Below are 26,072 nucleotides of genomic sequence, written 5' to 3'. Positions count from 1 at the left end.
GCTGCCTGTCCACACCCAAGGGCAGGGACGCGAGAGGTTGGGTGCTATGACTTGTGGGTTCTCGCCCTGGCCTGCCCACTAGCTGACTCACACGCAGCCCCCAGCCCAGTTTCCTGGTGAGGGCCACACTGGTCAGTCGGGCCGGGGTGGGGGGGTCACCGGGCTATTTATGAGAAGGAGAAGTCCCTCATGTCAAGGCCAAAAGCCCCAGAGAGACCCATGAGTGGGGGTGGGTGAACTTCCCCCTTATCCCCCACCAAGCCCTGGGCCCCTGGGCATGGGGGAAGCCTGGGCACAGAGTGCTCCTCTAGGTCCTGGTCTGGAGCCCAGGGGCTGGGCAGTTCCCAGCTGCCAATCTGGGCACCCAGGCCAGGCGGGGGAGGGGGTTATCCTCACACCCTCCTCACAGGGGCCTTGGCGCCAGTGGGGCGGCGTGAGGGGGTGGTGCCCAGGCCACAAGGGTGAGACTGGCAGGGGCCTGGAACCTGCTGTACCAGCTCAGCTGGGCCCCCGCCCTCGCCCTCCCTTGCTGGCCTGATCCCCACCCCCTGTTCAAACACCCTTGCAGAGCGTATGGAGCGACCCGACCCCACTCCAACATGCTGGCCTGTCCCCCCAACCAGCAGGTACTTGTGGCAACTCCATTTCTCTCCAACTTGAAGGAGACCCTCTGTGAAAGGGCCCGCAGAGCTTGGCATGCAGTTGGTACTGCATAAAGCCCCCTCTACCTATGATTATCTACAGTATAGTGGCTAATGCTCTGGAGCCAGACAGCTCGGGGCACTTCTCAACTCCAACACTTACAGCTGTGGGACATTAGGCAAGTTCTTTACCATTAGGCAAGTTCTTTACCTTCCTGTGCCTCAGTTTTCTTGTCTGGTAAGTGGAGGGGCATAGCATGCATTTCACTGGGTAGTTGGAAGCAGGCAATGAGTTACTCCATATAAACCACTTAGAAGAGTGCCTAGCCCATGGCAAGAGCCATGTAAGTGTTAGCTATTAAAATAATAATTATTTCTCAGTCTGTCTGCCTATCTTAAGTGTCTGAGTCTTGCTGTCTGTCTGCATGACGCTAACCCTGCCCCTGGTTTGTCTCTCTGGCCATCTCTCCCTGCCTTGACTCCCGCCCCCGTACACCCACTTTTCCTTGCTGAGTCCTTGCCCTCCATCTTGACCCCCTCTGGCTTGGCTCACCTCTCTCCAAGACTCCCCCAGCCTAGCCAGTCTCAGCACTGGCCAGGGCTGACTCACTGTGCCCTCTTGGCCAGTGATACCTGAAGGTTGGCTTCATGAGATGCTGCCCTCTAGCCAGACCTGCCCAGCCCCCCAACCCTGCCCACTGCTCCCCCCTCCCGCAGGGCCCCAGGCCAGATGTCAGCTGCAGTTATTAGCTTGGGCGGGAGACACAGGCCTTGGCAGCTTTCCGGCCAGACTCAGCGGCCGCTGGAATCTCCCTAGAGCCTGGGGCGGGGGAGGGGAGCAGTTTAAGCAAGGGGAGGACAAGAGGGGGCACCCAGGGGTCACAAGAACCTCCAAAGACCAAAGACAGGGACGACCCCAGCTTCTCATGGGACCTTCCTCCCCAATGCCACCGCTCTGCTGGACTTCCCCCTGCCCCCACATGTTCAGTTTCTCTTTCGCCTCTTTCATTTTCCTTTTCTCCCCTACCCTTGGTGAGCTCTGTCTTCCCTACAAAAGACGGCGAACCTCATCCTCAGCCTCTCTCTACCCTAAAGAAACTTCCATCATTCCAGACCGACGCCTCTCAGAGAGAGACTGAGCTTCTCACCTCCTGTTTTAGTAGCTCACATCCTGTTTGGAAGTCCCACCTTAAGTCTAACTGGAAGCCTTACCATCTAAATTGCCACCCAATCCTTACTGGGGGAGGGTCTCCTGGTTCCTCCTATATTCTCTCTTTGGATTTTCAGGTCTCTTCTGACAGGAGGGAAGGGGAGCCCTCCGATGAGGGAGATACTCTGGAGAGGGAGGGAACCCCACTAGGTATTCTGGATGGTTGATGAAACCCCCAGACTAAAACAGTTGTCAGGGGCCCTTGCCTGCATGAGTGAGGGAGGGGGCACCCCAGCCCCTAGGTGTGTTTGTGAGGGGCCCTAGATCTCCCGACAGAAAGGAAAGGTACCCCGCCCCAAGGAAGGAGGCAGCCGGGGGCGCCTCGAGGCATGGACCCGCCCCCTCCGCGCCAGGTCCGTCCAGGGGCGAAGTCCGACCCAGGCCCTCGGGCAGGCGGGGACCTGCTGGGCTGGGTCGGGCCGGGCCGGGCCTGGTAGGACGCGGCTCCAGCGCCATTGGGTGGGGCCTGGCCAGGCGGCCATGAGAGCCCTGGGGGCGGCGGCTGGGGCTGGTCGGGACTAGCCGTCCGGGGGCCCGGGCGCGCCCTGGGACCTGGCAGAGATACCCGGGCTCCCGGCTGCTGGCTCGGGGGCCCGGGACAGCGCAGGCCCCACCCCTTCCTGTGCCCTTATATGGGCGTCGGCGAGAGACTCCGGGGACCACCCCGCCCCCAGCCTGCACTCTGATACCGGCCTGTTGCCGTGACGACCAGGCCTTGCCACTTCCCCCCCATCTGTCGGGCCAATGGAATCGTCCCCGACCGCCTTCCTCGGAGATCATCCGCGGGAGCCGCGGGCTGAACCATTGCTGGACGGGGGAGACAGTGACTGGAGGCCTCTGCGGCTGGGGTCGCACCCTGCTCTGCGCCGGGGTCGCGCATCCAGGTTCCTCTTCCGAGACGCGGAAACCCGCCGGGCCGAGGGCGGGGCGCACGATCCCGTAGGATCTGAGTGACGGAAGCAGGGCCGGGCTCCTTCCCCCAGGGCTGTTGCCACACTTCCTGCCGCGGAGCTCTTCCCCGGCCTGTTTCTAAGGAAGGAGTGGGGTTAGAGTCGACCGCACCCCGGCCGTCAGGCTGAGTCCAGGCACCAGAAGCCGACACGGTGTCCGTCAAGCCCAGGGTCAATGGGGGAGGGCTTTGGATGGAGACGGTATACAGGAGCCTAGACGTTACCCACAATCACAGGTGCGCCAATCATGAAAGACCCAGTAGTCCAAGTCCCCACGACCTTCACAGATACCCCCTTGCCTCACATCTCAACCCGGGCCCTCTGTCATTGTCATCTCAGCTCTGAAGGTGTGCCTCAACAATAATTCTCCTTCATCAGAGCTTCGCAGATGACCCCAGTGACCCCAACCTGTGACAGTGCCTTCGACATCCTACTCCAGGGCATCATGTGTCCTCCTGAGGCCCTCTCCTCCCCCACATCTCTCCTGGCTCATCACCCCTCTCTTCTGCATATCTATATTCACCCAATTTTTTCCTCTTCCCTTCAATGGAGGATCTTCAGTCTCTCCCATAGACTCCAGGACCCTTACTCATTTCTTGCATAATGGATCCTGAAGCCCCTCCTGTGTACCCTTTTCATCTCCCCCCATCTTCTCATTTTTCCTGGGTTCGGTCCCTCCCATGAAAATTCTAGTTCCTCAGCCCCTCTGTACTCGGGACCCTCACTCAATTCCTGAGTCAGACGTCTCCCATTTACGCTGCTTAACCCTATCGTCTCTCTTTTATGGGGTCTTCCAGTGTATTCTCAGCCCTCCAATCCCTCTCGGATACTCTGGGTTTCTCAAGCCTTTCTGTGTATAACCTGGGACCACCCCCCTCCTGCCACACACACAGTGCACACACACACACACACACACACACTTGCTCTGTACTGTTTTCTCTGTCCCTCATCCTCTCCAGGGGTGTCATTGTCCTCCTGGGCCCTCCCTGATGTGCCTCCCAGCCGCCCCAGCGTCCTTCCTCCTTGCCCAGGGTCCCAGCCCTCCCCCTGCAGCCTCGCCAAGCCACCCAGCCCGTGGCCGCTGTTTACAAGGACACGCGCTTCCTGACAGTGACGCGAGCCGCCTCCTCCCCTTCCCCACGCTCTAGGAGGGGGGCGCGGGGGCCCGGCTCGCGCGACGGCCAATCAGAGCGCACTTCCGCAGCTTACAATCGCGGTATAAAGGCGTGTGGCTCCGGCTGAGCTGCTGGGACCTTGAGCGCGGCAGGCCACCTTCGGATCCAGCAGGGAGCAGAGAGCAGAGAGCTGGGGGTAGCGACACCCAGAACGCTAGCGCGCCAGAGAAGGGCAGAAGGTCTCGAGAAGCCGCATAGACCTTCCGCGCACCGCGGCCGGCTGGCCTCTTCGGGCCGCTATCAGTATTCGGGACCGCGCGTGCAGACATCCAGTCCAGCCACCGCTGCAGACAGAGCACCAATCGCAGCAGCGAGGCCCGGGGCGGCCCCGCAGGGACCCCCCCAGACCGCTCGGACCGCCCGGATGTGCACTAAAATGGAACAGCCCTTCTACCACGACGACTCATACGCAGCAGCGGGATACGGCCGGGCCCCGGGCCTCTCTCTACACGACTACAAACTCCTGAAACCCAGCCTGGCGCTGAACCTTGCCGACCCCTACCGAGGTCTAAAAGGACCCGGAGCGCGGGGCCCCGGCCCAGAGGGCAGTGGTGGAGGCAGCTACTTTTCCGGCCAGGGCTCGGACACAGGCGCGTCGCTCAAGCTCGCCTCATCAGAGCTGGAGCGCCTGATCGTCCCCAACAGCAACGGCGTGATCACGACGACGCCCACGCCCCCGGGACAGTACTTTTACCCCCGCGGGGGTGGCAGCAGTGGAGGTGCGGGGGCCGCGGGGGGCGGTGTCACCGAGGAGCAGGAGGGCTTCGCCGACGGCTTTGTCAAAGCCCTGGACGACCTGCACAAGATGAACCACGTGACGCCCCCCAACGTCTCCCTGGGTGCCAGCGGGGGACCCTCGGCTGGGCCTGGAAGTGTCTACGCCGGCCCGGAGCCGCCTCCCGTCTACACCACCCTCGGCAGCTATTCCCCAGCTTCTGCGCCCTCCGGAGGCGCCGGGGCCGCCGTCGGGACCGGGAGCTCGTACCCGACGGCCACCATCAGCTACCTCCCACACGCGCCGCCCTTTGCCGGCGGCCACCCGGCGCAGCTGGGCTTGGGCCGCGGCGCCTCCACCTTCAAGGAGGAACCGCAGACCGTGCCCGAGGCGCGCAGCCGCGACGCCACGCCGCCAGTGTCCCCCATCAACATGGAAGACCAGGAGCGCATCAAAGTGGAGCGCAAGCGGCTGCGGAACCGGCTGGCCGCCACCAAGTGCCGGAAGCGGAAGCTGGAGCGCATCGCGCGCCTAGAGGACAAGGTGAAGACACTCAAGGCAGAGAACGCAGGGCTCTCGAGCACTGCCGGCCTCCTCCGGGAGCAGGTGGCCCAGCTCAAACAGAAGGTCATGACCCACGTCAGCAACGGCTGCCAGCTGCTGCTCGGGGTCAAGGGACACGCCTTCTGAGCACTTCTCCTGTACGGACATTCCCCCAGCCTGGACGGCTGGGCGCACGCCTCCCAAGGGGCGAGGGGGCAGGCGGTGGGCACCCGCCCCGGGGCATAGGGGCGCCGAAAACCACACTGGACTCCTGCCCGCCCGCTCTGCGCCCAGTCCTTCCACCTCGACGTTTACAAGGCCCCCTTCCTCGTATTTTGTATGTCTTTTTTTTCTGCTGGAAACAGACTCGATTCATATTGAATATAATATATTTGTGTATTTAACAGGGAGGGGAGAAGGGGGCGATCGCGGCGGAGCTGGCCCCGCCACCCGGTACTCAAACCCGAGGGTACTCTGGGGAGGGAACCCCTGCCCCCTGCCCTCCCCACTCTGCACCATACTGTGGATAAGAAACACGTACTTGGTCTTCTAAAGAGTTTATTTTAAGATGTGTTTGTGTGTGTGCGTTTGTTGTTCTGACTTTTTATTGAATCTATTTAAGTAAAAAAAAAAATTGTTCTTTATTAATTTCTGTTGTCCTTTTTTTCCAAGCCGGGAGGGCGGAGGGAGGAGAATACTGGACTGCCCCCACTCCACTGCTGTTTGTTGTTCGCTCCGGTATCTGTGTCCCCTCGCTCGTTCTGCCCAGGTACTTCGCAGCCCCAGCTCGAGCGTCCAATCCTCCACGAGTCCTCTGATCCCGGGGGTTGGAAAGTCCAGGGTGGGGACGCGACCCTACCTCCCAGCACCTTGGGGCAGGATGCCTGGGGGCGAGACGCGCAGAGCGCAGGCGCGGCCCTGTACCGCCGCGCGCGCTGGGGCTTTCCCAGCTGACGCAGCGGAAGCGCTGTCCATATATGGGCGGATTCTGTCCAGTGACGCGACGGCGGTCTCCGGGCAGATTCCGGGAATCCCCTCCCCCGCTCTGCCGGGCAGGGCCGCGGCGCCCGGAAAGGGGCCGGGATTTTCCCAGGCGGGCGTCTGCCCGGGCCCGGAAAGCCCCAGGGCTGGGTCCAGAGCATCCGCGGTGGGCGGGCTGCGCTCCTGGGCTCCGGGAGCCACCCCAGAGCCTCCCTCTGGCTGGCGCCAGGACCCCACCGCGCCCACGCTGTCTGACCTGATCCGAGCGGGGGGTTGCTGCAGCCTGTGCGTCGTTGCTGCCGCGGTCCCCCTCACTCCCGCCCAGGAAGGGCGGCTCCTGTCTGCCCGGTGCCAGGCCGGGAGCGGGGCGACTGCCAGGTCTGGTCCTGCCGGGGTGGCTGCTCAGGCCACCAGGCGCAGCTGACGCCCTCGCGCGGGCTCCCTCCCCCGCAGTTGGGGCGGGTAGGCGGCCGGCTGGTGCGTTCCGGGGGCGGAGGGTCAGGCTGGTCTTGGAGCGGAAAGACCCCAGAACAGCCGAGGAAAAACACAGGCCGAGAAACTAGGCCACAGGTAAGGTGGGCAGAACAGACAGTTCGTTAATTCATTTGTAAACTTCTGAACGGGGCCTTGGAGACAGCTTGGACCACAGCAGGCAGACAGATAATAAACAAGGAAACATGATTCGGAGATGGTGGTTAAGTGCCAGAAAAAGAAAACAGGTCAAAGTGGTAGTGATGGGATGGGGGAGATGAGCTGCTTTGGAGAATGGATTGGGAAAGTGGACCTTGAATGAGACCAGATTTGAAGAAGCCTGACCCTCAGAAAATCCGAGGTAACCGTGTTCTGGACAACAGCACATGCAAAGTTCCTCTGGCCAGAACAAGATCAGCCTGTTAAAGAACAGTGAGAAGCCAGTGTGCCTGGAGTGGAGTAAACCAGGAGGGTTGAAGATGAGGTCAGAGAAGACCATACAGGGCCTTGGGGAGGATAGATAAAATTCCAAAGCTGAAACGAGTAACCTTGGAGGGTATTAGGCTGGATAGCAATATTAATAATGGGTCTTTGGATTAAATGAGCATGTTACTCCTGTTCTGTGGAAGGAAATGGGGCCTCAGAGTGGCAAAATCACTTGCCTGGACACACATGCATCAAACTGCACTCCTGGGAATATTGCCTTGCTCCTGACACCTGCCTCCCAGCCTAACCATCACCCTTCTTTCTCCTCTAAGGGTGGACAGGTGGCCTTACCAACCTGTGGTGAGGCAGAACTTGCCTACTATGCATGTATCTCAAGCCCCTGTTCTTGGTTTCTGTTCAAGACTGGGTCCCTACTCTCTTTCCCATAAGACTGGACTCTTCTTCCAGGCCCAGAAGCCCATCGTAGTAACCATTCACTGGGCCCTGAGCTTCCCATACTTTTTTCCTTTTAACATGCATGGTGATCTGGCTTGGTTGTCTATTCCCATTTTCCTGATAAAAGCCAAGGAGGATCACAGCTCTTAAATGGCATTTGAACCCAGCCTGGCTGAAGGCAGGTGTGGGCACAGCCCTGCAAGGTCAGGTTCATGTAGGGCATACTGGGACTTGCTCCCAGTAAGGGGTAAACAGCATCCCCACACCCCACCAGGGAAACTGCCCTCAGGCGGAGGAGTAAGCAATGAGCATGGGGTAAGACTTCCACCTTGTGGTGAAGATAAGTAACTACAGTGTCAGTTCCCCAGGCCAGAGCCTGTAGGAAAGGAAGGGTGTGGACACACCAGGACAGACCACACCAACACGGGCTCATATCTGTCCCTAATACTTTATTGGTCACTTCTAGCCTGTGCCCCGTTAGGTGGGCTACAGGGAGCGGGGGGAGGGGGGGTGTCACCATTACTACTCAGCCAGGAACATGAAAAGGCCTTGGCCTAGCCCTCTAGGATCACAGACGGTGGAATGTGAAGGGGCAGGTCTGGCCTTTCCTGGGCTAGCACAAGGCACCCAGGTGGGGGCACAGGTTGGGGCCAAGAGCCCAAGCTTGGTGCCTGTCTGCCAGTCTAGTTGTGTTTGGAGAAGTATTCCTTGCTGTCTTCCACGTTGGGCTTGATTGTGTCACTGCCTGGCTTCCAGCCAGCGGGACAGACTGTGAGAAGACACAAGGATGCACAGGTGAGGCTACAGCCCAAATATTCAAGTTAGGGCAGTAGTGAGAGGCAAAGCAGGAGTCCGAGTTGCAGAACAAAAACCAAGGCCCAAGACCACACCCTCTGTTAACAGAAGCCCCTAAGCCCAGGTGCAAGATTTTGTGGTTGACATATTTATATATTTTGGCCCCTTTAGCCCCATCTTTCTCAGCCCCAGCCCTACTGGACTTTGCGAGACTAGTCAGGCTGTGCCCACCACCCAAGAAGGCACTAAAATTATTCAAGCCTACCTTGACACACACCTTCTCAAATACCTTCTCTGTAGAACTTTATTACCTCCTAATTCCCCATCCTTGTGTTGGGATATCTCTCCCACCAGACTAGAAACTTCTGCAGACAAGGCCCTGAACCAAATCTTCTTTGGGGTCCTCATATCCATGTCACACAGGTGATAGAGCACGCAGTGAATGTGCACGAGTGACTAGAGAGGAGCTGCATACCTACTCATGTGTGAACACATGTGAATGTGTGTTCACTCACCTTCCCCATGCTCATCTGTGTACTGGAAGGCCTGGACCAGCCTCAGAGCCTCGTCCACGGAGCGCCCCACAGGCAAATCATTGATGGTGATCTGGCGAAGGACACCCTTGCCATCGATGATAAAGAGGCCTCTGAAGATATCAGGGTTCATGGTAAGGAGCTGGGAGCTCCCACTGGCAGGGCAAGGGAAAGGAGCACCATCTCCCTGCCAGCCACAGGGCTAGGGGAAGGGAGGGCATTGCCCAAGAATGGTCCCCTCATCTTGAGGATGGGTGTCCCCTGAGGACCCCACAGTACCTGTAGGCAATGCCTTCGTCTTTCTTCAGCACGCCATAATCGTTGGACAAGCTTCTGGTTATATCCGCCAGCAGGGGGATGTTCAGGGGGCCCAAGCCTCCCTCCTTCCGGGGGGTGTTAATCCTGGGGGTGCAGGAGACAGGGTTGGGACCTCAGAATGCCTGGCATAGCAGGGTCCTCACCCTGTGGGCCTGGGTGTGATAAGGGCTGGAGAGGGGGTGCTGGAGGCAAGAGATAAGGGGCTTTAGAGCAAGGCCCTGGGAGTCCCACCCACCCCGCCCTGAAGTGGGTGTGCAGGCTGTTTCCCATAGCTGGGAAGACTAAGCCAGCTTGCCTATTCCAGCAAAGTGGCTTCACATATGCTGGCAGCCTCTGGCATCTTGGGACAGAGTCCCCATTCTCCTGTGTCCTGAGACCCAGCCCTTCACTCCCTTGAACTGGAGTTGCCACCTTCTTGAAATAGTTCTTGGGAGGAAGACTGCTTTGCCTTAAGTGAGATAAAGCATTTGTAACTCCTCACCAAGCAACTAGTTTCCAAACGCTAATTACTGTCATTATCCTTAAGGATTTAGCAGCCATTATTTCCATATTTTCCAGATGAGAAAAGAGGCACAGAGGCTGAATACACACAGCTCGGGCCTTGTAGAGGTTTAGGCCCAGCTTCGCCCTCCCTCCCTGCTGGTCCCTGCTAATACCAAGCCAGGTGGGTGAACTGAGAGTCGACAGAGACCCCCAGCACCTCGCAGCCCAGCTTGCGGAAATCCTCGGCATGCTCGCTGAAAGCGATAATCTCCGTAGGGCACACAAAAGTGAAGTCCAACGGGTAGAAAAAGAGCACCACGTATTTCCCTGGGGAAGGAGGCGGGAACAAACCGGGTGTGAGGGCCCCGCACCTCGAATGCCAGGACCCCGCCCCCACTCGAGTCCTCTCCAGGCCGCCCTTACCTCTGTAGTCAGAAAGCTTCACCTCCTTGAAGGCGCCATCCACCACGGCGGTGGCCTGGAAGTCCGGGGCTGGCTTTCCGATGTGCGCGTTACCGGCGGCCATGACTGAAAGCTGAGACGAAACCCCCCGCCCCCGCCCCCGCCCGGTCAGTGCGTCCGGGAAGACCCTTTGTCCTCGCTTCCCAAGGTCACGCTCCGTGCTGGGCCGGGTGACTGAGTCAGCGGCAGAGGCAGCAGCACTGCTCTGCACCCTCCCTGGTACCAGCTCTGTGCGGCTTCGAGGCCACTGGAGACCCGCTGCCGGTTCAGCAAGGGCGGCTCGGCTGCTGCCACCGGGTCCTCATTTGCGTGTCGGCCCGAGCGCGGTGGCTCTGGCCCACCGCCCCGGGAAGGGCCCCCGCGAGCAGGGGGCGGGGAATCTGGCGATGCGGCCTGCGACTCTGGCCTCGGTTTCCCCCCCAAGCACAAAGGCGGCCACCACGGCGGGTGGAAAACAAAGGAGGCCAGCGCGGAGGACCGACAAGGGCCGAAGCGGCTCCAAGGGGGCTGCCCCCAATTGGATGCGCTCCAGGTGTCCCTACCTGCGTGAGCAAGGGTACACACAACAGCAGACTTGCAGACTCGCGTTTCTCAGCGCCCAGTGCGCAAAAGGCCGCGGAGCCTTTTATGCGCAGCCGGAACCATGACGCGCAGGGCGGGGGGAGGGGAGGGGAGACAGGCGGAGCGGTCGGGTCCACTACCACTGCAGGGGAGGGGGAGCGGAGCCGGCTGGGTACACGCGCCTGCCGGGCCACTGGGGGAGGCTTGCAGGTGTGGGCCGCGACGGCTTGCCCCCGCCCGAAGGGGTAATGCGGGCTCCACAGACCCCCGCGCCAGGCTTAGCCCCGGAGCGCGCCGGGGGCGGTTGGAGTCCGGCATGGCCGGGAGCCCAGAGGCTCTGCTGCTGCTGCCTCTGATGCTTCTGCTGCTGGCGACCCCTGCCCAGGTCTCCCCCGACTACTATTACTTTGGCGAGCAGGGGAAAGGCGACACCTGGGAGCAGTTGCGGCTGCAGCATCAGGGAAAAGGTAACCACAGGTCGCGGCTGTGACGGTGCGGAAAGGTTCTCCATTGCCCCACTTTGCCAGCTGGCTGTAAGCAGACCCTCCTCCGTGGACTTCACATCTCCGCCCAGCTCCACACTGGGCTGGTTATTTATCTCTGAGGCTCAATTTTTTCTGTGAATTGAAATAGATACTGCCTTTTTTCTGTGAATTGAAATAGATACTGCCTTTAAGCAGCTTACACGGAGAGAGGGTATGGGAGCAGGACCCAACGGGCACATCCATAAAATCATGGATAGGTGGTAGGAAGCGCAAAGATAGAAAAAGAAGGCAGGTCAACTTCTAAAGGCCCAACTGAAGGAGATAGGTAACCAATATAGCTGTCATGACAAGAAAAGCCAGTAAGGCAAAGATTTAGGGGGAAGTGTGCCAGGGAGTGCCGTGTGATGGAGGCTTCGTGAATTGGCACTTGTCTTATAGAGGTTTAGGTAGAAGTCTGTAAAAGAACCTTGGAAAGAGGAGTGGTTACACGCTCAGTAAGTTGTAGCTTCTTTAAAAGTGATCCTACTCAGTGGTTTTCCTCTACGTACTAGGAGAGCACCAGGGGTTTTAAGTACCTTTATTATGCTAATTATGTCATTTAATTTACCACCTGACCGACCTGCTGGTCTAGTGGCACTGTGCCTGTTGGACAGGCTCATTATCACTTCCCTGAAGATGGGAGTCAGCTTCAGATGGTGGGCACCAGGGGTGTAGTGCCACAGTCCCAACTGGGTAAGCTGGCACAGGTGGGCAGTGTTAGTTTGCAGTCCCTCTGGGCAACTCACCAGATGCGGGAGCTCAGAAGGGTGGCTTACTCTTTCGAGGTCTCGGTTTCCCCATCTGGGACTAAAGGAAGATTAAAATTAGATCATCTGTGGCAGGGTGCCTGGCACAGAAGCACAGTCCTGCAAACAAGAGCTGTTGCTGTTTGGGTGTTTATCTTCCTTCCCCGTTACAGGAGGGTTGGCGGGTAGGTTAACCCCGACCTAGCCCTCTATTCCTAGAAGTGGAGGACTCGATCCTTGGCCCGTGGGGAAAGTGGCGCTGCCTTTGCGACCTGGGCAAGCAGGAGCGCAGTCGCGAGGTGCTGGGCACAGCGCCGGGCCCGGTGTTCATGGACCGCGAGAACCTGGTGCAAGTGCGGCCCTGCAGGCAACGAGATTGTTCACCCTGCAAGCCGATCGACTGCGACTGGAGGCCCTGAGACCGAGTGAGAGACGGGAGCAGAGGAGGCGGGGCCAGGGCGGGCTGGCAAGTCATAGGGTGGGCGGGAAGAGAGGAAGGCCTGTGGGTGGCGCGTAGGAGGCGGGCACCGGGAAGGGAGATCTGGGGCCCCTTGTCGGGGGCTTGAAGGTAGTGTGGGGAGGAGACAGCTGAGTCTGGAGATGTGAACCCTGCTGATATCCGAGGAGAAAGGAAGAAAGATAGTGGGGGGCAAGGAAGGGGAAACGAAGACGTAGGAGCTGTGACCCTGAGAAAGGGGCATGAGTCTGGTGAGGGCCAGGGATCCATAGGCAGAGGAGACCAGGGAATAAGATGGGGTGAGAAAAGGAGAAGGGAGGAGTTGGGATAGGATATAAACCCAGAGGTGGGGAGAATGAGCCTGCATGGTGGGCGAAGACTCTAAGCAGAAGTCTGTTGAGGTCTTGGGATCGTAAATCTCGGTTCGGAGGAAGGGGAGGCTTAGCTCAAATGAGAGGGTAGGAAGAGGGGGCGGAAATCCGGATGAGGTACTTAGAGAGAGGGAGTTGGGGGATCCCAAATCCGAAGACCTGAGCCCAGTGGGATCGGGGATACCTAGTCCAGGGGGCTTAGACTGTATGGAGTTGCAGGGATCGACAAGTGCACATGGCCTGAGTCCAGGTCGGGGACGGGGACCCAATGATGCAGGCACCCAAATTCTGGGAGTGTAGTGGTATTTCACCTTCTAGGCCCGGCCCGGTCCGGTCCGCCAAGGCTGGCCTCAGTTTCCCACTTATTTCCCTCTCCTCTCATCAGCTCCGGCGGGTGAGGCTCCAGAGACTCCAGAGCGGAGCTTCGAAAGCGACCCCGCCCACCCCGTTTCCCAAATTCAGAGCTCCGCGGTCGGTCTCGGGAACTACAGATCCCAGGAAGCGGTACGACAGCGGCGTCGGCGTCGGCTGCGCAGACGTCAGCGGCGTCGGAGGCGTGTCCTGTGTGCTAATTGGTGGGGAGCTAGAGCCACTGAGGGACTGGCAGAAAACGCGCGCCCAGACCTGTTTCTGCGGACTTCATTCCTGCGGCTGGTGGCGGCGGCCGAGGCGGCATGGATCTCAGCGAGCTGGAGAGAGACAATACTGGTCGCTGTCGCCTAAACTCGCCTGTGCCGGCGGTGTGCCGCAAGGAACCTTGCGTCCTGGGCGTCGATGAAGCGGGCCGGGGCCCGGTGTTGGGTGCGCTCCTAGGGCCGAGTTTGGGAGGGACGTGATAAAAGGGATGCAAACTGCAGTGGAACGGGAGACGGGATTGCACCGCATTCGGGGTGGAGGTTGGTAGTGGTGATGGCCATGGCATTAGTGATGGCACCGGAAAAAACACTGATGATGGAGCGGGGATGGCAGTTTTCGCGGGCTCACTGATTGGAACCCCGCTTCCCCTTCCCCAGGCCCCATGGTCTACGCCATCTGTTATTGCCCCTTGTCACGCCTGGCAGATTTGAAGGCCCTGAAAGTGGCAGGTGAGCCCGAGTTGTATGTCTGGGGAGGGGGTTACTGGGCATGTGGAGCGGCGGGTGCCAGCTGCAGAGAGACAACAGGAAGTGGTAGAACCAGCTGCTCTCCCTTCTCTCTTAACCTACTTCCCAGACTCAAAGACCCTGTCGGAGAGCGAGCGGGACAGGCTCTTTGCAAAAATGGAGGAGGACAGGAACTTTGTGGGCTGGGCACTGGACGTGCTGTCTCCAAACCTCATCTCTACCAGCATGCTTGGACGGTGAGGGGTCCCCTGGACAGGCCAGGGCGGAGAGGCAGCCGGCATAGGCTGGAATGGATCCATTGCTGGAATGGGGTTGACTGAGCTCTGTTCCCCACTGCAGGGTCAAATACAACTTGAACTCCCTGTCCCATGATACAGCCGCTGGTTTGGTGCAGTATGCTTTGGATCAGGGTGTGAATGTTGCTCAGGTGAGCTAGGAATTTCTTTTTTCTTAAAGCCTACAGTCCCCGGTATTCCTAGGTGGTCTCCCATTCAAGTGCTAACCAGGCCAGACCCTGCTTAGCTTCCAAGATCAGACAAGAGTGGGTGTGTTCAGGGTAGCATGGCCGTAGACCCTCAGGAATATTTGTTGCTGTTGATTTCCTACTGCTTTTCCCACCCTAATATGTGTCTGCCCCACTGAGGACCATGGTGGGACCCACAACCCCACCCCCATCTATCTCTGTATCCTAAAGGCTCAGTGTCCAAAACAAATTACACATCTGTCCACTTATCCTAGTCTAGGGCACCCTTTCCTCCTGGACGCCTGCCCCATCCTCTTCCCTGGTCCCCCATCTCCAGCCCCCTCCCCTACAATCTGCTCCCAACATAGCAGCAGCAGACAGTCATCTTTTGTAATGTAAATCTTGACTCACAATCAAGGGGAAGAGAACGAGATTAAATTATCAGAGAAATATAAATTGGCATTGCAATGAGTCTCTAAGGCGAACAACAGATTGTTTTGAGAGAATAACAAAGGCAAATAAATACACTTGAGGAAGGGAATGGAACAAGGAAGGCCTTGCTGAGTTGGTGGCTGAGGTCCAGGACTGGAAAGTGGAGTGTGGAGCTGATGATGCAGTACTGAAGCAGATGGACAAGGGCCCTGTCCTCAGAGATTCATGGCCAAGTCAGGGGAGACTTGTCAGGGGAGACAAGTCAGCTGGTAAGTAATAAAGGTGATTTCTGAGAACTGTAACTGCTGTAGAGATCACTTTCCCTGTTACCTCCCTGAACTCATCTTCACTTCAGCCATAGAGACTCCCTACTGCTGCCCAGTATACTGGACATGGTCCTACCTCAGGGCCTTTGCACTTGGCACTCCTCTGCCAAGAACACTTTCCAGATCTCCACACGGCTCATCTCCTCATTTCTTTTGGCCTTTATTCGAGTGTCACCACCTCAGAGTGACCTTCCCTGAACCTCCCCACCCTCTATGCTTCTGTTTAAAATGCTAACCTCTTCCAACTCTCCCCTATCTTTTATTATTTACTCTGTTTCTTGTCTGTAGCCCTCACCCAGGTGTGGGTGTCCCCTCCATGAGAACACAGATTTTTGTCTGGTGTGTTCACTGCCTTGTTCCCTGCATCAAGCACAGCCCATGGAATACAGTAGTGCTCAATAAATGTAGAATGGGTACAGCTTAATCAGGGAAAGCCTCTTTGGAAGGTGATGTTTGATCTGAGACCTCTGAGAAAGATTCAGCCTGGGGATGAGCCCAGAGAAGAGTATTCCAGGCAGCAGGAACAAGTACAAAGGCTCTGACACCGGATTATTTGTAAAGCTGTTTTTCCCGATGTTGAATTAATACATTTCCTGTCACCACTGTAGGTATTTGTGGACACCGTGGGGCTGCCAGAGACATACCAGGAGCGGTTACAGCAGTGCTTTCCCGATATTGAGGTGACAGTGAAGGCCAAAGCAGATGCTCTCTACCCTGTGGTCAGTGCTGCCAGCATCTGTGCCAAGGTCAGCCCCTTGCTGTCCATGTACAATTTCCAGCATCCCTCTGGGCAGGGGTCAGATGTAGTGCCTTGAGAGACGGAAATCCCAAGTGCCTGTCTTGCCCACAGGTGGCACGTGACCAAGCCGTGAAGAACTGGCAGTTTGTGGAAAAACTGCAGGACCTGGACATCGATTATGGCTCAGGGTATCCCAATGGTGAGCAGATGGCAGTGGGGGCTGCCGTGGGAGCTGCCCTGAGACAGCGGTCCTGGTGATAACACTGACAGGACAGACTGAGAGTTGTTCTGCTCATCCCACCCCACCCCACCGCAGAAGAGGCTGAAGCCTGGACTGGAAGCCACTTGAGCATAGCCATTGTGTGGCAGAGCTGAATTCTAGCTGGCAGGCTCCTTCCTCCCTGCTCCCTCCCTCCCTCTGTGCTGTTCCTCTGGAGCTCCAGTGAGGGACGGAGACCCATAGTGGACATCTGTCCATTCATTAAGGAGAAAAGGACAGGGGGAGGGGCACCAGCTCATGTCCAGTGGCCTCAGCTTAAATCCATCATTTTCCCCCCATGATGAGGCTCAGTTTCCTCGTCTGAAGTGGAGATGATTGTGCCCCCCTCACTCCCCTTGCCCCCACAAGGGCAGATTGGAAGATTCAGTGGCGGGGTTCAAGGAACTTCCTGGTCCTTCTGAGACCCAGGAAAGGACTGGCAGGTGGGTGGAGCGACACAGTAAGTCTGTGACTGGAACTTAGGTGAGGCCAAAATGAGGAAACTAGGTCCAGGCCAAAAACAGTTTGGGCAGCATTCAGTGCTTACTGAGTACCTGGTACATGCTATGCAGGGCCAAGCCCTAGAGGTATAACTGTGAGCAAGACAGATGAGAACGTCTCTGTCCCCACTGAGCTTATGGTTACATGGGGGATATGGGCATTAACCTGATGGTCCACAAATGCTGGTTGTCCTTGGTGGGATAAGGGAGATGTCTTGGGCAGTCTCCCTAAACTGCACCTTGAGCAACAGTCGGCCAGGTGAAAACTTGGGGGTGGATTGCCTATGCAAAGTTCTTGAGGCAGGAAGATGTTTCAGACAGTGGAAGGTGTCTCAGGTACTCAAGAAGAGGCCTCAGATGAGGTGATGGGACTTAAGATGCCAGACTGAGGAGCTGGGACTTTATGTCATAGCTCAGGGGCCATCACCATTGTTCACCCCACCACTCCCCTAGATCCCAAGACGAAAGCATGGTTGAGAAAGCACGTGGAGCCCATCTTTGGCTTTCCCCAGTTTGTCCGGTTCAGTTGGCGCACGGCCCAGAGCATCCTGGAGAAGGAAGCAGAAGTCGTTACATGGTGGGTGTCCCAGAGGTCCTGTGAGAAAGAGGGAGGGAGGCCAGGGCTCAGCTCGGCCTGGGAGGGCTGCCCCCAGAGAAGGTGGTCAGTGTTGCCACCTCTTATCCACAGGGAGGACTCGCCAACAGGGGATCAGGAGGGACTTGGGAGGATCACATCTTACTTCAGTGAAGGCCCCCGAACTCGCCCCCGCCTTCCCCACCGGTACTTCCAGGAACGTGGCCTGGAGTCAGTCACCACTCTCTAGGAGCTGGCCTGTACCCCTGTTACCTGCCTTCCCCGTCCCCCCAGTTTGTGATTAAAATTGCTTAAGGAAAGCCAGACGTGAGGGTTGTACTTTGGGACGGGGGGTGGTGGGAACGTGGTCTACAGCTGGACCCAGCTACTGACATTTGCAAACTAAACAAGTTGGGCACTGGTTGACTGATTTTTATTTTAAAATATATATTAGTGTGGTACAGAATTAGGGTTTGGACTGTAATAACAAAATACCACAGACTGGGTGGTTTATAAACAAGACATTACAGTTCTGGTGGCTGGAAGTCCAAGGTCAGGGTCTTAGCATAGTCATGTTCTGGTGAGGGCTGTCTTCTGGGTCACAGACTGATGACTTCTTACTGTATCCTCACATGGTGGAGGGGTGAGGGATCTCTATGGGGTCCCTTCTATAAGGATACTAAACCCATTCATGAGGGCTCCATACTGATGACCTAATGATGTCCCTAAAAGCCCCACCTCCTAATACCATCATCTTTGAGGGTTAGGATTTCAGCATAGGAATTTTGGGGCGATACAAAACATTCAGACCATAGCAGGTCTGTGTAGGTCCTTTCAGAGATAGAGATATGTTACAAACATATGCACAGATACATTCTTTTTTAAAGTTTCTTTTTTAACACAAATGGAAGCATACCTTAGATAGTTAATGTTACTCTTCATGCCACATGTATCTTGAAGGAAATTCCAAATGGGCATCTAAAGACTTTCCTCATTCCCTTTACAGCTGAAGCATCCTCTGTGGCATGACTGTCCCGTAGTTTATTTAATGCCTCTTAGTAGATGCTGAGTTGTCATTTAGCTTGCTGTTAAGCCTGTACAGCAGGGAATGACCAGAATGTGCCATCATTTTTCGTATACAGCTTTGTCTGTAGGATAAAGTCCCAGAGGTGAGCTTGCTAGGTTAGAGAATCTATGTGTTTGTTTGTAATTTGGAGAAGAGATATTTTCAAATTCTCCGTGGAGGCTTAATACCCATGGCACATGCACCAGCAGTGTAAGTGAGAACTCGTTTTCCCCACAGCCTTGCCAGCAGCAAGACAGATTTATCTCACTCTACAGAAGTTTGGAAGTCAAGTGGCTAAACAACTTCAAAGACACTGGTTTTTTTTTTTTTTTTTAGCCCATCTTCCAACTTTGGTGTTTTGCCAGCTTTGGTGTTTTTGCCTGTTATGGTCTCGAGTTAGCCTCCATAGCTCCAGACATTACATCTCAACCTGCAAAGCCTTATCTCCCAGCAGCTGCTCTGTCACTTCCTGGCTGGAGGTAGGATACATATCCAAGCCCAAGGCAATCCCTAACAAGAGGAGTGGAATATTTGGGATAGAGTCAGGAATTGACACCTAGGGCTAGGGAGAGGCCCATCCTCTCCAACCCTTGAACCCCACCTTGACTTGAACAGTAGGATTTTCATGGAAAGAAGAAAGGGGATGGCTCATTTTTTAATTCGATAGCAGAATCCCAGAGCATTGTGGGAGTATTTATGGAGCCTGTATTAGTCTCTTTGGGCTGTCATAACAAAGTACCACAGGCTGGGTGGCTTAAACAACAGAAATTTATTTTCTCACAGTTCTGGAGGCTAGATGTCAAAGATGAAGATGTTGGCAAGTTTAATTTCTTCTGAAGCCTCTATCCTCAGCTTGTAGATGATGGCTGCCTTCCTGCATCCTCACATAGTCTTCCCACTGTGTATCTGTGTCCTAATCTCCCCACCCGTGTGACCTCATTTAACCTTAATTACCTCTTTAAAGGTCTATCTTTAAATACAGTCACATGAGGTCCTGCGGGTTAGGACTCAACATATGAATGGGGTCGGGGCAGTTCAGCCCATAGCAGAGCACCTGTCTATTCTATGTAGATTCTGTGCTGGACACTGGGAAGCCACCATTGACCAGCTGGAAGGGTCCCAGAGGACCCAGGGATGCATGATGGGGAGGCTGGCACTGGTCTGGGTCTCACAGAGCTTGACAAGCTGACGGGCCAAGATCTGAAGGGTAGAGTGGAACAGATAACAGGAGGGTGGAAGAGAGTTCCAGGCAATGCTTCTCGAAGTTTTCAAACAGCCACTCCTGCTCTTGACAGCACTGCAGATAAGTCCGAATTCCTCTTGTTCATCCCCCTCTGCCTGTCTTCCAGTTCCTGTCCCAGTGTCCTCACTGGTACCCCTCACCTCCAATTTCACCCTTCCCTGTCCTGCTTGCAAGTGTCAGTCTGATGGATGTTGCCCTGCGTAAACCTATGGCCCTCATAATCAGGTCCAAGTTGGCTTTGCCTGGAGTTCAAGGACTTCTAATGATCTGTCCATAGTTCCCACACTCTGCTCCAGGCTTGCTGACTAGAACCTGATCTTTCCAGGCCCCCTACTTGGGATGCACTTCCTCACAGCTTGGTCATCTATCTGCCTGGAGTTCCTTCCAAGGCTTCTATCACTTTTCTTTCTCAAATGCCTGCTTCTTTTGTTACAGTAACATCATCATCAACAACAATGATAATGGATTATATTGACATTGTTAATGATGTGCCAGGCACTTTCCAAGCATTTTATTTGACATCCCTCTTATTGGGAGGTAGAGTCTAGGATGCCTCTCTTTGAGTATGAGCTGGCTTTAGTGACTCACCTTAGTGATCAGAAAATACAAGGTGATACTGTGTGACTTCCAAGACTAGATCATCAAAGGTGAGACAGCTGCCACCTGGTTCTCCTTCTTGGGACACTTGCCCTGGGAACCCAGCCACCATCCTGTGAGGAAGCCCAAATCACAGAGAGAGGCCATGTCTAGCTATTCTTGCCAACAGCCCCAGCTGAAGTTCAAGGCAAGAGCCAGTGCCAAGCACAAGATGTATGAGTGAGGAAGCTTTCAAGGTGACTCCATCTCCTACATGAGATACTTTGAGCAAGAACCCAGCTGAGCCCAGGTAAACCCCAGAACCATGAGAGCTAATAATGATCATTGTTTTATGTTACTGTGTTTGAAGTTGTTACACAGCAGTGCATAACCAGAACAACTTGCAAGAATGCACTTAACAACAATCCTATGAGAGGAACAATTATAATTTCCATTTTATAGATGAAGAAACATGCCCAAAGTTACCAATATGAGTAAATGGTAGAACTGGGATGTGAACCCAGGTAAATGTACTATAGAGTCAGGGTCCTAACCACCATTCTCCGGCCAATATATTTTGATTCCCTGCCCAGCACCCTTTTCTCTTCTCCTGGTCCCAGTGCCTGACTTTCCTTTGGGGTAACCACCCTTTCCCCATCCTCAGTCCACGTGGTTCAGATGGAACTGATCCGATCATGGGCCTTCAGGCACAAGCCCATAACCCAGATCAGGCCAGTGAAAGCACAGCATCCCCCTGGGCACTATGATTGGTTAAGTGTTGGGCTCATGACGAGGGTGGATCAGTGACAGCTAGCCCTGGAACTTTTGCTGGTTTGACAGAGAAATAGGTCCATTTCTATAGGTCACTGGAATCATGGGATTCTGGTCCATCTTTGCTACTGTGAGAAAAAGATAGGGATAGATTCCCAGCATCATTTAAGCACCCAAATACAGCCATTCTTGAAGTTTAGCAGTGTCTTGGCTAAAGAAACTTTGAACTGAACTTGTCTCTTGCAGCCAAAAGAGGCCTGGTTGCTACTCTCCTAGTGGGACACTTTTCTTATGTCATTTCATTTTCCCTGAGGGCAGGGAATGAATCTCATCTTTTTTAGCACAGTGCCTTGTCATAGGAGGCATCCATCAATCTTGATCTATCGAACTAAAAAGGACCTTGCCTCTATTTTCCAGGTGGGGAAACTGAGGCTCTCCTGGGGCCTGTGGATAAGGAAGAGAATTAGGAGTAGTGCTTACAACCCAAATCCTGAATCAGGGTCCAGTCCTTTGCCTTTAGGGCTAGGGTTGGGATTTGGGAGAATGTGAAGGAAGGAAGGGGACATCTATACAAGTCAGAGAGCTTCCTATGTGGCAGGGAGCTTCTTACTGGTGGCACACAGTGGGAGAACACACCTGCCTTTGTCAGCCCTTCTAACCCCACCCCCTATTTCTGACACCTGAATATACCTATTTAGGAGACAAGTGCTCCAGGGTATAGGCCATCCATCATTTACACATCTGTCATTTACATGCTAGTGTGAATCAGTCGCTAACCCTAGGTCCTGAGGATTGGGGTGAGACACCTATCACTTTCTGGCAACGAGCCTTCCCACTCATTTCTCCAAGAAGCAGCCACATCATGTGCTCTAGTTGGCGACTTTATTCCAGGTGGAGAGGAGGAAATGGGCTAGAGTTGGGTTATTGCTCTAATAATTTGGAGAGAGGCTAGTCTCTGGGGCCCCAGGGAAAAGGGATAGGCCTCTAGAAACTAGAGGGCAGAGAGGGAGAGGGTTGGAGCTCTGGGTGTCGTGAGGGGGCAGGCGGGAGTTGGGGGAAAGGGACGACTCTCCATCCAGGGCTAGGCGCCCCCTAGCGGCCGCTGCCACTTCCACTGCCACTCCCGCTGCCCATGATGTCCAGGATCCAGGTGCCAGTGCGGCGGGAGCGCAGGAAGGTGGTTTCTCCCGCCCTCCGTTTGTGTCTGGGATGTGGAAGCACGGAGATGGAAATGTTGAGGCAGTGACCAGCGCCTGGAATTGCCACCGGCATTGCGTAGCCCAGAACCGAGCGGCAAAGGTCCACCCCGTCAGCGAAGGTCTGGGAGAAGGAGTGGAGTTAGGGCCCGAGTGGGTGCAGACACCCTGGGGGGCGTGGCCGTCTGAGGCTGGTGGAGGGTGTGTTCAGGACCATGGCCTTGGAAAAGGAAAGGCTGAGAGTTCCATTGAGAGTAGGGGCCAGGGTGAGGGCGGGATCTTGGGACGGGCAATTCTCACCTCTGGATCACTGGTCATTATGGCAGGCCGTAGTGTGGGGTTGGGGAGGGCAAGTAGTTCCTACTGGGTTCTGTGAGGCTGGAGTGGGGGAGGGCTAAATTAAGGTTGGGGCATTGAGGAAGGTGACTAGGGCCTCTGGATCTTCTGGGGGGACTTGTGGATGGCCCTGGAGCAGAGACAGTCCCTTGGGGTGGGCAAATTCGGTTCCAGTGGGCCTTAGGGAAGCTGCTGGCATAAATGCATTCCATTATGGAAGCTGGGCTGCAGAAGAGCAGAAAGGTGGGAGCGGGGGTAGGGGGGGCCTTGGGAATGCCAGTCCAGACTCTGGGCCCAGGTGGGTTAAGACAGCACATGGTAAGAGGAGGTCTCAGCTTCCTTCCACAACCTCTGTCCCATGCTCACCTGCTCATAGGTACTGCAGCCAGGGTTGCAACCCCTCTTTTCAAGGAGTGGAAGCCAAGTTGGGCCACAGGTGATATCGCTTTTGCAGATGGCAAACCTGTGGTTGGTGAGTGGACAAAAGAAGTGGAGTAAAGGCTCTGCAGTCGGGTTCCAGTAGGGTTCTTGTTTTCCACAGGCCCGGCTCCTTTCTGCCTAATGTCTAAACACCAGGCTTCATCCTCTTGTTTGTGCAGGCCATGCCCCCTTTAAACAGTAGCACCAGCCTGCTGCAGATCCTGCCTTTGGCCCTGCCTAAACCATAGGCCATGCCCCTGATGCCCCACCTCTCCTACCAGGCATCACAGAGCTCTGCGCAGAGCGGCTGTGTCTGACGTTTCTGCAGTAGCAGGAAGTGCAAGCGACTGTGGAGGGCAACTTGGAGGTGTCCCAGGAAGGATTTACACCTGGATATCAGGAGAGACAGGCCCGGACGGGTCAAGATGCGCCGGGGTTCTCTACCCTGGCTGGGGCAACTGATATAAAGAGCACAAGGAAAGTCTGGGGATTGCTATACTCACCTGGGGCTCGACTCTCCCCCACAGTGCCCTGGGAGGATCACTGGGTCCAATGCCTCTTGTGTGTCCATCTCTGAGGGAAAATAGGGCCATGGAGAAGGGAACTCCTTTGAGTTGGGGTCTTAGATTCTTAGGTAGGGTTGGGGAACCAAGGCCTGGGGGGGGTCCCCCAAACAGATGGACTCCAGTTATATCATTTTTCCCAAACATAAAACTTAAAGACACTTCACTTGAGATGCAAATGCAGCTTCAAGTAATATTCATGATAATCGGCTAATTATTTTTTATGTCCCCGGTGGCAGTGTTAATTCTCAAATGCTTATATATATACCCTTTTACAACACCCCTGTGAAGTAAGTCTGTTGTTTCTCCCCATTTTTAATGGCTCACATGAGTCCCAGAGAGGTTAAGTGACTTGCCCAGGGTCACACAGCTACAAAATGTCAGAGTTGGGATCTAAACCCAGGCAGTTTGATTTCAGAGTCTGTTCTCTTTAACTACATTCTTCAGCACTATCCTAGTCTGCTCTAAGCCCCTGTAATAAGGAAATTCTGGTATTGCTATGATGGAGTGAGGGTTCCTGTGCGTTAGGCAGGGTCTGGAGTGCTCACCTGCCAGGTCCAGCTGACCTGTGCCCAGATTGGCCGCCAGCCTGTGGTGTCTTCGGGACTTAATGGGGAATGGGCGGCTCCCTCCACAGGCCCCTAGCAGGATCCATGCCAGGGTCAGTCGCAGGGCCCAGGACAGGCCCCTGGGTCGAATGCGGCCCTTGCAGGCCATGTCCACTTGAGATAAGAGTCAGCTGGGGTATGGGTTGAAGGTCAGCCGTCCTTTTTTGGGAACTCAGGGTGGTCCTCTCTTGATGCAAACCCAGGAGACAGTGCCAGGCAGAGCAGAAAATGGGCAATTGATGAGGAGGCAATGGCCAAAGACCTTCAAATCCCAGGGGCCACCAAGGCCTACCTCTGACCCAGGAGCCCTCTTCCCCACCAGACTCATGTCCCCTCTATTCCTTCAGACCCAAGTGCCCCTCCCCCAGTTTTGCCTGAATTTGGTAGCCCCCTCCTCACACCTAGCAGGATCTCCCACCTTGTGAGCCCTTAGGCAACCCCCTCCATCTCCAGAACTAAAGGGATGTCTCCAGCTCATTCGATGTCTCTCTTCTGTTCAGTAATTCCTCCCTATCTTCTGCCCAGTCTCCTCCCTCCTCAATCCCCGCTGGCCCCTCTCATGGTCACCTTCTCTCAGCCTACAATCGGCTTAGGGGCTGCCACCCAAGGCTAGGCCTTTGGAGCCAAGTTTGGCTGTGGCAGGACTCAGGTTCTGTCGCTGGGGTACAAAAGCCCCAGTGCAGAGGAAACTGGAGGATCGGTGAAAGCAAGACAGTTCAGTACTCTCCCCTTCCCCCTCAAGCCACCCCTCACCTGTTAGCCGGACTGAGGTCTAGGGCGCTGCCGAGACACCTCAGGGTTAAGTCCAGGAAATGGTGGCAGCCAAAGGGGGCGTGGTTTGATGCAGGGGAGGGATTTCCCACCATCCCTCCCCTTGCTCCAGCTGACAAAAGGTTGGAGGACCTGGGACTGGTGTGTATACATCCTTGTGTTTGCTTTTATGTTGAAATTATGGCTTAAACTCTGGATCTGTACATGTGGAGATTGTGCATTGAATGAGGATGTGTTTATGTGGCTGCGTGTATGTGTATGTGTACGTTGTGTGCAGTTTGTATGTGTCTCTTGGTTTTGTGGTTGTGTTTGTGTGTTCAAAATTGAGATAAGGAGGACTGTATGTGTCCCAAGCCAAATGTGTCCAGTTGAGTAAGAGATAATAAATGTAAGGGAGTAGATGCAGGATCAGAATAGGATGTGTGCCCTGCGAAAATCAGTGAATAGAGTCAGTGGGTAAAGGTTGTTGACCATGAATGTTGATCGTAAGTGAGCAAGGGGGTGAAGAGGGTGGATCTGCATCTGAAATATGCATGTGTGTGTGTCCCTCTGTAGTTTTTGTGACTATGTCCCTTGCGAACATTTTCTCATTCATCTATTCATTCAACAAACATTTATTGAGCACCTGCTGTGTTACATTCTGGAAATGTAGTAGTGACCAAGACTTGAAAATCTCAATTTTCATAGAGCTGACATTCTAGTAGATGAGGAAAACAGCCCTGCAGTGGGTATGTATGTGTATGTGTGTCCATGTATTGCCTTGGGAGGATATATGTGCCTGTATGTTGGACGAGTCTGTGTGTAGCTGAGCTTCCTTTCATTTGGGAAGTATGTGTGTGCTTGTGTTAGTTAAGTGTTTGTATTTGTTGTTTGTGCTGCACTTGCTGAATATGTATGTCTGTGTTTTCTATGTGTTTATAGAGTGTGAGTTTATGTGTATATGTGTTTGTGTGTGTTGAGTATGTGTTTATATATGTGTGTATTCTCAGAGTGTGTGTGTTTATGGAGTATGTGTTTGCAGAGTATATAAATATGAGTATATGAGTGTTTGCTGAGCGTGTTAGTATGTTCATGTTTGTGTGTATGGTTGCAGAGTGTATGTGTATATGTGTGTGCACCTGTGCTTGTAGAGAGTGCATATGTGTTTTTGTGAGTAATGACAACTATCACAAATCTCTCTTCCTTCTCAGTCTAGTGCATAGTTTTTTTTCTGTCTCTTTTACTGCTGTACTCCTAGATCTCAAAACACTAACTTGCACACATTAAGTGGTCAATTCAAATCTAGTGAATGAACAAATCAGAAAGCAG

General features: G+C 54.9%; 6 protein-coding genes and 1 pseudogene across 7 annotated transcripts in view; 4 read left to right on the top strand and 3 right to left on the bottom strand.

The window, feature by feature from the left end:
- Positions 1-4,037: 4,037 nt before the first annotated feature.
- JUNB (JunB proto-oncogene, AP-1 transcription factor subunit) lies at positions 4,038-5,878 on the top strand. The gene has a single exon (XM_039882801.1). It carries the CDS (start codon positions 4,341-4,343, stop codon positions 5,379-5,381), a length of 1,041 nt encoding a protein of 346 aa, XP_039738735.1. The 5' UTR covers positions 4,038-4,340; the 3' UTR covers positions 5,382-5,878.
- A 2,119-nt stretch (positions 5,879-7,997) lies between these two features.
- On the bottom strand, positions 7,998-10,816 carry PRDX2 (peroxiredoxin 2). The gene is made up of 6 exons (XM_039882806.1): positions 10,702-10,816; positions 10,121-10,232; positions 9,871-10,024; positions 9,176-9,298; positions 8,879-9,009; positions 7,998-8,337 (listed from the first exon to the last, which is right to left on the bottom strand). Exons 2-6 carry the CDS (start codon positions 10,221-10,223, stop codon positions 8,252-8,254), a joined length of 597 nt encoding a protein of 198 aa, XP_039738740.1. The 5' UTR covers positions 10,224-10,232; positions 10,702-10,816; the 3' UTR covers positions 7,998-8,251.
- On the top strand, positions 10,797-13,343 carry THSD8 (thrombospondin type 1 domain containing 8). Its single transcript, XM_039882811.1, has 3 exons — positions 10,797-11,187; positions 12,210-12,415; positions 13,204-13,343. The coding sequence occupies exons 1-2, from the start codon at positions 10,803-10,805 to the stop codon at positions 12,407-12,409; spliced, it is 585 nt and encodes a 194-aa protein (XP_039738745.1). The 5' UTR covers positions 10,797-10,802; the 3' UTR covers positions 12,410-12,415; positions 13,204-13,343.
- Positions 13,344-13,427: 84 nt separating this feature from the next.
- RNASEH2A (ribonuclease H2 subunit A) lies at positions 13,428-17,534 on the top strand. The gene is made up of 8 exons (XM_039882802.1): positions 13,428-13,619; positions 13,832-13,903; positions 14,031-14,157; positions 14,261-14,348; positions 15,751-15,888; positions 15,993-16,080; positions 17,094-17,217; positions 17,329-17,534. Exons 1-8 carry the CDS (start codon positions 13,493-13,495, stop codon positions 17,462-17,464), a joined length of 900 nt encoding a protein of 299 aa, XP_039738736.1. The 5' UTR covers positions 13,428-13,492; the 3' UTR covers positions 17,465-17,534.
- LOC120618701 (uncharacterized) lies at positions 14,376-14,494 on the bottom strand (annotated as a pseudogene).
- Positions 17,535-17,663: 129 nt separating the features above from the next.
- The window catches only part of MAST1 (microtubule associated serine/threonine kinase 1), a 35,681-nt gene continuing 27,272 nt past the window's right edge, over positions 17,664-26,072 (top strand). Inside the window, exon 1 of the mRNA XM_039882789.1 lies at positions 17,664-18,759. The gene's annotated coding sequence lies outside the window, so the exon portion shown is untranslated. The remainder of the gene's footprint in view (positions 18,760-26,072) is intronic.
- Positions 21,752-25,862, bottom strand: RTBDN (retbindin). Of its 2 annotated transcripts, XM_039882803.1 has the most exons (6): positions 24,747-25,862; positions 23,934-24,180; positions 23,326-23,395; positions 23,101-23,211; positions 22,769-22,865; positions 21,752-22,190 (listed from the first exon to the last, which is right to left on the bottom strand). In XM_039882803.1, exons 2-6 carry the CDS (start codon positions 24,100-24,102, stop codon positions 21,963-21,965), a joined length of 675 nt encoding a protein of 224 aa, XP_039738737.1. In that variant the 5' UTR covers positions 24,103-24,180; positions 24,747-25,862; the 3' UTR covers positions 21,752-21,962. The 2 variants fall into 2 exon arrangements, with proteins under 2 accessions (XP_039738737.1, XP_039738738.1); XM_039882804.1 differs by lacking the exon at positions 24,747-25,862 and having other exon boundaries at positions 23,934-24,569.

Source organism: Pteropus medius, unplaced genomic scaffold, assembly GCF_902729225.1.
Source record: "Pteropus medius unplaced genomic scaffold, Ma_sr-lr_union100, whole genome shotgun sequence".
NCBI lineage: Eukaryota > Metazoa > Chordata > Mammalia > Chiroptera > Pteropodidae > Pteropus > Pteropus medius.
This window is presented reverse-complemented; position numbering and strand designations above follow the sequence as displayed.

Excerpts from the sequence above, each read along its gene's own strand:
- PRDX2 (XM_039882806.1), bottom strand. The coding sequence starts at position 10,223 with ATGGCCGCCGGTAACGCGCACATCGGAAAGCCAGCCCCGGACTTCCAG. Across the intron at positions 9,010-9,175 it reads GACGAAGGCATTGCCTACAG|AGGCCTCTTTATCATCGATG; the intron begins GTACTGTGGGGT and ends TGATATCTTCAG. Across the intron at positions 8,338-8,878 it reads CACAGATGAGCATGGGGAAG|TCTGTCCCGCTGGCTGGAAG; the intron begins GTGAGTGAACAC and ends GTCTTCTCACAG.
- RTBDN (XM_039882803.1), bottom strand. The coding sequence starts at position 24,102 with ATGGCCTGCAAGGGCCGCATTCGACCCAGGGGCCTGTCCTGGGCCCTG. Across the intron at positions 23,212-23,325 it reads GGGGGAGAGTCGAGCCCCAG|GTGTAAATCCTTCCTGGGAC; the intron begins GTGAGTATAGCA and ends CCTGATATCCAG. Across the intron at positions 22,866-23,100 it reads GCAGAGCTCTGTGATGCCTG|GTTTGCCATCTGCAAAAGCG; the intron begins GTAGGAGAGGTG and ends CACCAACCACAG.
- JUNB (XM_039882801.1), top strand. The coding sequence starts at position 4,341 with ATGTGCACTAAAATGGAACAGCCCTTCTACCACGACGACTCATACGCA.
- RNASEH2A (XM_039882802.1), top strand. The coding sequence starts at position 13,493 with ATGGATCTCAGCGAGCTGGAGAGAGACAATACTGGTCGCTGTCGCCTA. Across the intron at positions 14,349-15,750 it reads AGGGTGTGAATGTTGCTCAG|GTATTTGTGGACACCGTGGG; the intron begins GTGAGCTAGGAA and ends TCACCACTGTAG. Across the intron at positions 17,218-17,328 it reads GAAGCAGAAGTCGTTACATG|GGAGGACTCGCCAACAGGGG; the intron begins GTGGGTGTCCCA and ends TCTTATCCACAG.
- THSD8 (XM_039882811.1), top strand. The coding sequence starts at position 10,803 with ATGACGCGCAGGGCGGGGGGAGGGGAGGGGAGACAGGCGGAGCGGTCG. Across the intron at positions 11,188-12,209 it reads GCTGCAGCATCAGGGAAAAG|AAGTGGAGGACTCGATCCTT; the intron begins GTAACCACAGGT and ends CTCTATTCCTAG.